This window comes from Dipteris shenzhenensis, chromosome 30 (assembly GCF_047967505.1).
Source record: "Dipteris shenzhenensis isolate YYH24624 ecotype China chromosome 30, Dip_SZ_1.0, whole genome shotgun sequence".
Classification (NCBI taxonomy): domain Eukaryota; kingdom Viridiplantae; phylum Streptophyta; class Polypodiopsida; order Gleicheniales; family Dipteridaceae; genus Dipteris; species Dipteris shenzhenensis.
In genome coordinates, this window is record NC_141625.1 from 46,725,601 (window position 1) to 46,737,891 (window position 12,291).

Below are 12,291 nucleotides of genomic sequence, written 5' to 3' on the forward strand. Positions count from 1 at the left end.
GAATTTGTTCATATCATGACATTTTCTAATTTGTCTCTATAGCAGTATATCATATGACTCGTGCTGTTGCAACTAGTGTTGTTGTGTAACAACCTGATGGCTGATTACATCCCTAGCTTTTGTTGATCATATGCATTCCATGGATGCTGCCGTGAGATTCAATAAAAAGATTTTGTAAACAGACACTGAAATCAATACAGTTACATTGTTAGAACATAAGGGAGGGTGTAAGAGACCCTCACCTTGGGATGCTTGGCAAGGCGTGAGGGGCCTAATCCCATGTACAACAGAGACAATAGATTGACTAGGCATATAAATGCCTAGAAAGGGAGTCCTCAAATATTCCTGTGCATGCTTGTGGGGTTGGGATGTTTGTGGGTTGGCTTGGTATTGAGGTGTGGGCCCCTCACATACCGCCCCCCACATGCAATCGTTGTATATAGTCCACATGATCTTATATGGTATCAGAATAGGCTTGTGCTTGCACGCTAGAGGGTAGAGATTAGCTGTGGGTCATGGTAGCTACTGTGATGAGCTAGAACACAGAGCCTTGGCCTTTGAACTGTAGGAGGCAAATTGCACAATATAGTGATTGGAAGCAATAGAATTAGCACTCTGATTGGAATTGGCACAAAGATCCATGATATGTGGCAAACATGGTAGCCTCACGACAACAACAGCATAAGGACTCTCATGCAACAATTGGTAGCAGTACGATTGGAGAGGTGTAGCATTGGATACTTGGAGCCCGATACCTTGTTTGGATTAAAAGAGGGTTGGATTAACCTCCTTGGCTCCTCAGTTAGGGTTAAGGGAGGATGTTAGAACACAGGGAGCACCTTATGTCATGCTCACCATTAGGAGCCAAATGCGACCTCCTTGGCCCCTTAGTTAGGGTCAAGGGAGGGTGCTAAAACATAGGGAGGGCCTTATGTGACTGTTAGCGTCACATGCCACATGGCAAGGCCTATGGGGCTTAGTCCCATATCCTATTGTTATGCACTGATTGTGCAAACATGGCAAATGTAAGCATGATTGAATGTTGAATTCCAAATTTGTAGAGCAAAATCTTGAAAAATAGACTACCAACCCCTCTAATGGGGAAACAGTGCCTCGTGAGTGGATTTGGTTTTGCTATGTTGATGCTGCCTGCAATATTACAGGGAAATGAGTGTAGACATGCATGCAAGGTGGTTGAGAAAGAATGCATGTTGATGCATGAAGAGGCTTACCCCTATATTTATAAAATTTGTGATCTTTGGTGGACCATTTTATTGGAAAGGTCACCTCCCCATCTATAAGCCCCCATATGAGGAGAGCATGGGGGGGTGAACCTAGTGTGAGAGAAGGCCACATGGGCAGCACTATGGCTGCCATGGGGGCAGAGATCAGAGAAAGAGAAAAGAAAGAGAGGGGGCTGTCAAATGGGCAGCATCTTACATCAAAAGAAGAGAGGAGGGTACCTGGCTGATCTGCAGGAGCATAAGGCCGAGCAGAGGACAGCAGCAGGGACCTATGGAGGGATGCTGCAGCAGCAAAGGCGCACATGTGTGGGGCAGGATTGGGGCCTGCACAAGGGCCTGTGGATGCTGGAACAGCTGCAGCACAGGGCTGTTAGAAAATACCCAACAGAGGGGAAATAATGCCCAGGAGCTCACACAGTGTGCGGTGTGGGTGTGGAATCACAAACTTCTTTACTTATGTGCATTCAATAGGTGTGCAGACTCATCAATAGACAATGAACCAAACTAGATAGAGAAACCACCAAATAATATATTTCCGTCCACAACTATGGACACAATACAAGAGAGACAGATCCAGAGTCCCACCAATGGTGTGGTCCTCTGATCTTACCACAAAGTCCTTCTCCTATCTGCTGGCTATCTCTAGACTAGAGTCCGCGTGCTCCACCTCGAGCATAAGTAAACTTTCTGTCTAGAATGATCCACTCCACCTTGCTGTCTGGAAACCAGCCTAGGTGAGCAGCCTCCTGGCTAAGTCTGCAGCCCTGCTAGCACCTCTCTATCCTCCTGAATGTAGGTCCAGAGGGTGGCTACCTGCTGCTCCTTTCTGCTTTGGATTGGCTGCTGCAAGTGATGTTGAAATGAGGCTAAATGGCCTCTTTATATAGGTCCCCAAGGCCTGCACCAAAAAACCGACTGGTCAGCCCTAATCTGGCCGACTCAGTCTGTATGAAAAACCGACCAGTCTGCTTGGAAAAAACCGCCCTTAAAGGGCTCTCATTACAAGGGTCTTTGGCCCACAATACTAGGGCTTTGGCCCTCCTTTCAAGGCATATATCCAGCCTATAAAAGGCCTGTCTCCTGCCCACTGACTCCCACAGTTCCTGCTGCAGATCTGGGCCTGCACACCCTGCAATGTCTGTGCCTCTGCCAGGCCCTCTTCCCGGCCACGTGTCCTGCGCCGTACGGGTTCCTTGTGCTGGCTACTGCTTCGCCTTTTGCTACTGCAGATCCATCCTAGCTCCAGGTACCCACCATCTCTATGATTCTTGCCCACATGGCATCCAATCAGATGCCCATGTGACAGACACTCAAACCCTAGGTTCACCCCCCCCATGCTCTCCTCATTTGGGGGCTTACAGACGGGGAGGTGACCTTTCCAACACCCCCTCTCACCGACACATCTCGGCCCAATGCCAACACGTCGATGAAAATGCTCCAGTAACTCCCTAGTCGTAGTCCTCTGGAACCTTTCGGTGTCGAAATCTTTTCCTGGCTTTTCATTCAGTGGCTCCTGCTGCACCAGGTCCGGTTCCGCTTCCGCACACCATCCTGGTACACAGGTCCATCTCTGGTAGCACCTCCTGGCACCACCTCCTTCAGTCACATTCCCGCCTCTGAACTCGAACAATCCAGCCGTCACGATCTTCCAGTCGTCCCCCTCATAATGAGTGAACACCCTGGAGTCTTCCAGGCACCATGCTCTGAGGGTCTGTTTCAACCCGTCCTTCCCTTGGCAAGGTCTGCAACCAATGAATATTTCCAGATAACCTGGACCATGAACTCTCGTTGAGTTCTCAAGCAGGTACTCTTCTGGCTTCAGTACTCTTTGTCCACCACCGTCTACAATCTGCGTCCGAGATTTGAAGAAGCACAAATACTTCCCCTTCTGCCTTCGAAGAAGGCCAATTCCTTCCAATCTCTTATCACCTGAGACAAATGAAGAGCAGAATCTCTCCACAGCATGCTATAAAGGCTCAAATGCAGAATATCAAATACATACCAGACTGTTGTACTGCTTGAATGTTCGCTCTGAAAGCAAACCCTGTACCTCAATGAGGCACTCGCCAAGATCCTGTGTAATCCTGTACTGTCCCCTTCTGAAGTCCAGCATCCATCTGACCATGAGACCCCAGGGCTTTCCATGCAATCCACCCTCGTGTCAGTGTCAACAGCTACACACCTGGAAGGTACCAAGCGCTCCATACTGTCCTTCACCTTCACAAAGGCATCTGACTCCTCGTCGACCCACATCTCTATGTCAGACATCCTCACTGTGATTTCTGGATCAACATATCTGACCTTGGTAACACTTGGTGATGTCACCAGGAACAACTCTTCGATTACCACATTTGCTTTGGCCTTTCCCTCTGAATCTGAGTCAGACTCCTTTTTGTTTTTCAGATCCGCCTTTTTCTTTCTGCAGTCCTTTGCAAAATGTCCGGGCGTATCACAATAGAAACACTTCTTCTTGTGCTTCCTCTTCGAAGTCCCCTCATCGTCAGAGTTATCTTTATTGGACTTGCCACCGTTAGGCTTGCCCTTTCCTTTGCCAGCAGAATCCTTCACCAGCATCGCCTTGTCATCTTTGTCCTCGTTGTAGAGCTTCTCCCGAGCTTCCTCCTGTAGCAATAAGGGACACAACTCCTCAAATGTCAGAGGTTTGGTCCTCTGTCCTGCTGTCACAGCCGTAACAAAGCTCTTGAAACTCCGAGGCAATCTCCTCAGTACCATCAAGGCCAGATGGCATCTGTCTTCTGACCAATTGCTGCCAACTGATCCCGCACCACCTTGACCTTCATCAAATGGCTATGTACCGTATCGCCTTCTTCCATATCAAGATTGTAGAGTTGATGCTGAAGAAGCACGATCCGGGAGGTATTATCTATCTCGTATAGATCCTTCAGGGTGGCCCACGCCTCTACTGACGTCTTGGCCAGCTGGATATGCGAAAGAACAGAGTCCGCCGTAGTCTCTATGATTATTGCCAGGGCATGGGCATCTCTTTCTTTCCACGCTTCAAGCTCCTCTCTGTCTACTGCCATGAGTACCTTCCCTTTACTGTCCACCATGTCTGCCGGCTTTGACTCCTCTCCCGTGGTCAGCTTCCACAACTTCCGAGCCACTAAATGACTCCGGATCTTCACTTTCCAGATCGGGTAATTAGTCCCGTCCAGGTTCCCAGATTCTCCAAAGTTAGGGATAGTGAAAGAGAGAAAACTGGAGGAGGAAGGGATAGCAGGGGCTGAAGAGGTTGTCGACATCTCTGCTGTATATACCACACAGCAAAGTCAACCAAACTCCAATTCAGTAAACCAGAACTCTGAACGCACCTGACTGAACCTGAGTCACCCTCCTTCTCGCAAGGGCACAATCCTCCAGTCGTGGAAGTCGATTCCCTAGAGCTTCTGAATCAGGGTCGTCCTTCAGCAAGGTCCCTGCCTTCAGGCTCCCACACTTGTGAGCCTCCTACTTGGGCTCTGATACCATGTTAGAAAATACCCAACAGAGGGTACACGCAGCGGAAATAATGCCCAGGAGCTCACACAGTGTGCGGTGTGGGTGTGGAATCACAAACTTCTTTACTTATGTGCATTCAATAGGTGTGCAGACTCATCAATAGACAATGAACCAAACTAGATAGAGAAACCACCAAATAATATATTTCCGTCCACAACTATGGACACAATACAAGAGAGACAGATCCAGAGTCCCACCAATGGTGTGGTCCTCTGATCTTACCACAAAGTCCTTCTCCTATCTGCTGGCTATCTCTAGACTAGAGTCCGCGTGCTCCACCTCGAGCGTAAGTAAACTTTCTGTCTAGAATGATCCACTCCACCTTGCTGTCTGGAAACCAGCCTAGGTGAGCAGCCTCCTGGCTAAGTCTGCAGCCCTGCTAGCACCTCTCTATCCTCCTGAATGTAGGTCCAGAGGGTGGCTACCTGCTGCTCCTTTCTGCTCTGGATTGGCTGCTGCAAGTGATGTTGAAATGAGGCTAAATGGCCTCTTTATACAGGCCCCCAAGGCCTGCACCAAAAAAACCGACTGGTCAGCCCTAATCTGGCCGACTCAGTCTGTATGAAAAACCGACCAGTCTGCTTGGGAAAAACCGCCCTTAAAGGGCTCTCATTACAAGGGTCTTTGGCCCACAATACTAGGGCTTTGGCCCTCCTTTCAAGGCATATATCCAGCCTATAAAAGGCCTGTCTCCTGCCCACTGACTCCCACAGTTCCTGCTGCAGATCTGGGCCTGCACACCCTGCAATGTCTGTGCCTCTGCCAGGCCCTCTTCCCGGCCACGTGTCCTGCGCCGTACGGGTTCCTTGTGCTGGCTACTGCTTCGCCTTTTGCTACTGCAGATCCATCCTAGCTCCAGGTACCCACCATCTCTATGATTCTTGCCCACATGGCATCCAATCAGATGCCCATGTGACAGACACTCAAACCCTAGGTTCACCCCCCCCATGCTCTCCTCATTTGGGGGCTTACAGATGGGGAGGTGACCTTTCCAACAAGGGCAGCCTAGCAGCAGCCCAAAAGGGCCTGGCTAGGGCCCTTTTATAGGGCTGGTCGGACCAGCCAACCCAGTCGGTCTTTTACAGACCAGGTCGGCCAGATTTGGCCAGGCTGGTTGGTTCTATTACAGCCCCTTGGGGGCCTATAAAAGGAGGGCCTCCAGGCCCTCATTCACCATCACTTGCAACAGACTAGCCACTTGTGGGCCTCTATCCAGGAGGAGACAAGTGGGCTGTAGAGCTGCAGACCTAGCTCAGAGTGCTGCCCACCTAGGCTGGTGTAAAGAGAGCAAGGTGGAAGGGATCTAGACGGAAAGTCTACTTACGCTCGAGGTGGAGCACGCGGGCTCGAGTCTAGAGATATCTAGCAGATAGTAGAAGTACCTTGTGGTAAGATCAGAGGACCACACCATTGTTGGGACTCTGGATCTAGAAATATATCATTTTGGTGGTTTCTATATTTGGCTGGTTCATTGTCTATTGATGAGTGTGCACATCTATCTGATGCACATTAGGTTAAGAAGTCTGTGATTCCACACCCCACACACAGTGTGAGCTCCTGGGCTATTCTATCAGTCTTCCGCTGTGCATACCCTCCGTTGGTCAATTCAATGCTACCCTTGGCCTACTAGTCATAGATTTACCATTAAATGCATCTTAATGCACCCTTGCCTTTCTTATACTCCCTAGGACCTAGGCACAGGAGTGCATATTTTTATCTATAAACATTGGCCTATAGAAATAATTTGATTGGTTATAGGTTCCCATTATAAATTTGTACTACTTGGTCCCATCAAGACTTGAGGGCTCTATCAAAATTGTGGATTGATTCCTAGGTTCCCAAAGAAGTAGTCCAAAAATGGCTCGCAAGCTTCAAGTCATTGTCAGAGGCTACGGTCTTAGGTAAGTTTGAAAATTTCTTGAATGCAGAGTTTAGGTGCTGTAATGTCTTTTCTAGAGGGATGAACTGTGCTGCCTTACAAAATCTGTCTACCACACTGAATCTGATCATACTCTCCACTCTTTGCTCACGCGCTGTCTTCCTTGCTCATGTGCTGTCCGTCATTGTCGTTGGCCTGGTGGTTGTCTAATTTACTGCTGTCGACTGTCCAGTTGCGTTTTTGTGTGCATTCTGTGCTTGGCTATTGCTTTGTTGTGGTTGTCATGTTGTTCTGGCTGCGTTGTGTCTGTTGGATGTTGTAGCTTGCTTGAACCCCATTGGAGTCTTTTGCTTTGCATTAGTTTTTTACTGAAGTCGCCTTGATATGAAAGTAGCATTGAAGGTTCAACTCAGTTCAAAAAAAGGCACAATTTAATGATTATGTGTAGGTATGTAATAAAAGATTTAAAACCTTGTATATGTACTTTCGGATTTCCAGAGTGATGTGATTTAAAATATGGATGTCTACAGCCGTCTGTTGAGGTCCTCTTCCCTTGTAATTTTTTGTTTTGAGGTGGAAGTTTTTTAAATTTGAAATGGTTTTTGTTCCAGGCATTTTGGTGAATGTTTTCAATTGCTTCAATCTTTAGAGCTGTGGACCGATTGTGTCTGGATCAATTGTTTTTCTTTATTTTTGAATATGTCCCATGATTGGTTGTTGGTTTCGAAGATATCCTTCTTGGCTGTCCAAAGTATTGATTTCATGAGATGCCCATGGTGTCTATGTTTTAATTTTGAAACTAATTATCCGAAATTAATTAGGGAGATATGAAGGTCATGGCTCAAAAAACATGCCGGTTTATGATCCTACCTATTGGCTTTGCAGCATCTCTTGATACATCATCACAGACTGGACAGGCAGGAATTGTAGATCCTCAGGATATTGTCTGGACAAAGGTAATAGGCTCCCCCTATCAATTTCAAGAGCTTTTTTTCATACATAGTCTGTGGATGGTTTTTTTAATGTCTCTGTTGTATGAGATCCAAGATTCTAGAGGGCTCTTTGCAACTAAGGAAGCTCCTGTTTCAAAATTCCATCCTAGTCGCTCTTATTTCAATGTGGTTTGATGCAGATGCAAGTGCTGAAGGAAAAGTATCTGCATGATATGAGAGAATTATATAATATGCTTGTGACAAGGAGTCAACAGGTGCTCTCTGTGGCATATATTGGTTCTCCATTTGTAGGTTTTGGGGAAGTTTCTTGCTTTATCATGAATACTCTATGATATCTCTAAAATCTTGCATGGTCTGTGTAAAAGAAAGGAGAGAAGTAGGTGCAAAGTGCCAGGTAAAAGCCACTCACTTCAGATTCAGGGAGGACCTCATGCACACAATTGCCACAGGCTTAAAATGCAACTCTCTTCTGTTTCGCATTGCAATTTCAGCTTTACATACCATAAGCAATGAAGTGTGATGAAGTAAGTGTTGTTTAAACAGTATGGTTGATTATGGCTTAGCAACTTGATAATTTTGACCTGCGAATGTTTGCAATTATTTCACGATTCATTTTGCCCAACTAGGCTCAATATACCAAATATTGTAGCTATTGTGGTAGACCTTTGAAACAATAGGAGATGGTACTTTTCTAGAATTCCTGTTAATAAATTTATGGGGATTTCAGATTGAATACTCAAATTAACCTTGATTTGAAATGATATTTACGATATGGGGCATGGCATGTCCATTAGTTTTGCCATGATGAGCACGCTACTGAGTGTGAATCTTAAATCTCTCTCTTGCAAGTTGCTACCTCACTCTATAAACAACAGAAAGACAGGTATGAGCAATGTAAGCAAGATTAAAGGGTCCCTTTTAGAAACCACACCTTATGCTCGTATGCCATTTATTGTAATCTGATGCCAGATACCACAGTATATAGTTTTGATGTTCATGGTTGGATCGAGAATTGCTACTGCACCAAAATTATGATACGTATCCTCTTGAGGAAAGCAAGAGATTTAATTGCAATAACATAGGTTGCATTCAAAACGATAAAAACTCAGTAGCAAAAAAAATTGTGACATTCAAGGGCATTTTAGCTTGATCAGGATGGCCACCAATCGAGGACTAGATCAAGGGAGGCTCCATAGTCTCCAAAAGCAGTCAGGACCAATACATACACGATGAGCGAGCTACAAGTATGGTACCCAGTTTATTGCATGGGGTGCTCTACATGGCTGCAAGCTCATGCAGCTCTGGATGAGGATTACTACAATCCCCTCCTTCATGAGGTGGGTTAGTTAGGCAGCTAACAACCGATTCATATGAACCTTTTCTACAAGCTCTGAGACCACCTCAATATGAGAAGGATATATGAACCTATGATTACTTGACAGATGTTGACAAAACAAGTGGCTGTGCAGAGAAATAATAAGGATTGGCCACAAGATCACACTTGAGAACTCTAGATCCTACTCGGCATGTGTACACATACATGTGAGTGAATACCATGCTCAGTTTGAAGTAGAGAGCAAGATATGACAACCAAAACTGAATAGAGATGGCTTCTGAAAGGACCAAAACAAAGTTGCAACCACTATCTGCATGATATGGATTAGTGGGATGCTGCTCACCACTCCCTCTAGGATTTGATCACACATACCTATTCTTCACTATCGCCACCCCACTCTTAGCCACACCACACACACCACATAGGAAGCACGACACCTACCACGACATACACTTTGATCACAGCCTCTTACCGGCCTACTCTGGATGCCTAAACAAACTCCTAACCTACATCGATCACATACCACTCATAGAGGACCGTGCTGCCCTAATTAGTCGCACACTCCACGAGGCTGCCCTCCAAATCTTTCCCCACACCACACGGTCCACTAGACCACCACCTCTTGGTTCTGTACCTTGCAACAATTGGTACAATGCGGAGTGCAAGGCTTATCGCCGACAGCTCCGACTTGAAACCAGATGCCACCTCCCGAACACACTAGACACGGTACGCAAGTATCGACGTCTCGTATGTCAGAAGAAGCAGGCATTTCTTCGTCAAAATGAGGAGCTGCTACACTTCTTGTACAGCAGCAACTCTAAGGATTTTTGGCGGAGATTCCTTGAGCGTAGGTCCCCATCACCCCTCATCGACACGAGAGTCTGGCACACGTATGCACACCATCTTTATGATGTTCCACACCAGCCCACTCTAGATCTCATACACACACCTCGCCCCACCACTTGCACGTTGTTCACCAGAGGGGGAGTCAAGGATGCGACATTGAAACTGCACAATGGCTGAGCTAAGGATCACGAGGGGCTATGCATTGAGTTTATCGCATATGGGATTGACACGTTAGCCTCGATCCTAGCAAAGCTATTCAATGACGCTGTTTGCCTTGGCTTCCCCCGCACCTGGACACTCAACACCATCACTCCCATCCACAAGGTAGGGGATCCCATGGACTCGAGTAACTACAGGACTATTATGATTGGACATGTGATGTCCAAGATCTATGCAGCTGTATTGGATGCATCGGTTAGCCTGTTCGCAGAGATGAGAGGGCTCAGAGCAGAGGGTCAGGCCGGTTTCAGGCGAGACCATGGGACTATGAATCACACTCACACTCAGGAGTGTCATTGAGGAGGCCAGATCACGGAAGGAGAGGGTATATTGTTGCTTTGTGGATTTTGTTAGAATTATTGCTATAATTTAGCAGTGACCAATGTAATGTAATAAGTAGGTTAGGGGCACTTTTCCCTCACTTAGAGGTTTTTCCCCCTAACCACAGTTAGTTCACTAACTACGGTTAGTGAAGGATAAGGTTTTGTCACTTAGACAAAACCTATCACTCTATTTAGTTGTACACACTCATCTAATTGCAACTATCTTTTCAGTTCTCTCTCTCTCTCTTGCTTCAGCTCTCACACTCTGCTTCCTTTCTACTCTCACATTTGGTATCAGAGCGGGTTCTTCCTGCGTTTGCTCCTGCTGCACATTCGCCTCTAGCTCCAGCCTGCAAGCTTCCTGCTCCATCAGTTCGTCGTCCGTACAATCTGCACGGACTGATTTCGTACAGTCCGTACTGTACTTGCGCTGCCATTCCAGTTCGCCATCGTCGCCGTACAGCAGGTCTTTAGCGGTACAACCCATCGCCAGTTTCGTACGGTTCGTCGTCGCTAGCCGTACACTTGCGTCGACTGTACTGCTCCTGCGTCATTTCGTCGTCAGTTCGTCAGGCGTTCGTACTATTCCGTACACCCGCAGTCCGTCCAAACAGGTGTTGTTGTACTTACCGTATATTGCTGTACGTACCTGCATAAGCTGCTCCATCGACGTGTACTAGTCCATACAACAGTACGGCCATTCGTACTGTTGTGTACAACTGTACACTGCCAACGCCAACCATCAGGCATTTGCCGTTCTGTGTCCGTACACATATTCCTGCAGCAGTCCGTACAACTAGTACGGGACTGCTTCGTTTGCAGGTGTTGTGCTAGAAAGGACTCTCTGTGCAGGTTATTTTCTTTGGAGGTACATTTTGCAGGAAGCCATTGTTTGGCAGAGCAGTTTTTTTTTGGGGCAGATTTGAGCATATTCTTTGAATTGGGCATTTTGCAAAATTTTGGGCTTTCTTGGATTTGCCCCAATTTCAACTCAATTTCACCTCAACATTTGGGGCTTTTGCAATTACACTGCAATTTCGCAGTGAAATTTGGGGCTCTTGCAGACAGAGAGCAATTTGTGCAACATTTGGGGCTTTCAGAGCATTTGCCCCTTTCTGGTTGCAATTTCAAGCCACAAATTGGGGCTTTTGTGTTGGGAGAGCAATTTGACAGGTTTCAGTTCACACTGCCTTTCTGTGAGTGTTTTGAAGCGCTTTTGGCAGGTTTTGGGAGAGATTGGATGCTCTGGCAGATTTCTGACAGAGACATTAGAGAGATTTAAGTTGCATTTTTAGCCAGTGTTTGGCTGTGTTTTTTTGGGATTGTGCATTCCATTCCCAGCAAGGGAATTCAGATTTGCATTTGCTGTATTTTCTTTCTCAGACATGGCCCAGCAAAATCAGAATGATTTCGGTTTCAGTGGTCTCTCACAAGAGGATAAGCTGGATGGTACCAACTACTCCCTCTGGAGTTTTATGGTACGCAATATTCTGATTTCTCATAATTTATGGGACTATGTAAGTGGGGATGAGTTCCGGCCAGCAAATGTGGCACCTAATACCCCTCCCCAACAAGGAGGAGGCAGAGGTCGTGCACAGGGTACAGCTGCAGCACAAGTTATTGGTGCAGTTATACCTACCACTCCAGAGCAGAAGAGATGGGATTCACGTGATGCTTTAGCTTTGTCGTGTATTTCTCTTTCAGTGAAAAGATTCATCATTCCACATATCCGGTCGTGTAAGACCTCAAAGGCAGCATTAAGAAGGATGGATCAGTTAAAGCTGTTCGAAAATTACAGCTTATCCATTGTTATGTCTGTGGTCCCATGAGGACTCCATCATTGGGTGGTCATCTTTACTTTGTCACTTTTATAGATGACTACTCCAACTACACTTGGGTTTATGGGCTGAAACGCAAATCAGAAGTGTTTATGGTTTTCAAACACTTTGCAGCCATGGTTGAAAATGAATCC

The 12,291-nt window shown here is 46.5% G+C and overlaps 1 protein-coding gene across 3 annotated transcripts in view; it reads left to right on the top strand.

Annotated features, from left to right (window-relative positions):
- LOC147882226 (mediator of RNA polymerase II transcription subunit 15a-like) overlaps positions 1–12,291 on the top strand; it is a 114,506-nt gene that overhangs the window by 13,186 nt on the left and 89,029 nt on the right. For all 3 annotated transcript variants that reach the window (XM_087401794.1, XM_087401795.1, XM_087401796.1), the window contains exons 5-6: positions 7,528–7,598; positions 7,775–7,849. In XM_087401794.1, coding sequence (XP_087257920.1) covers positions 7,528–7,598; positions 7,775–7,849 — 146 coding nt within the window. The remainder of the gene's footprint in view (positions 1–7,527; positions 7,599–7,774; positions 7,850–12,291) is intronic.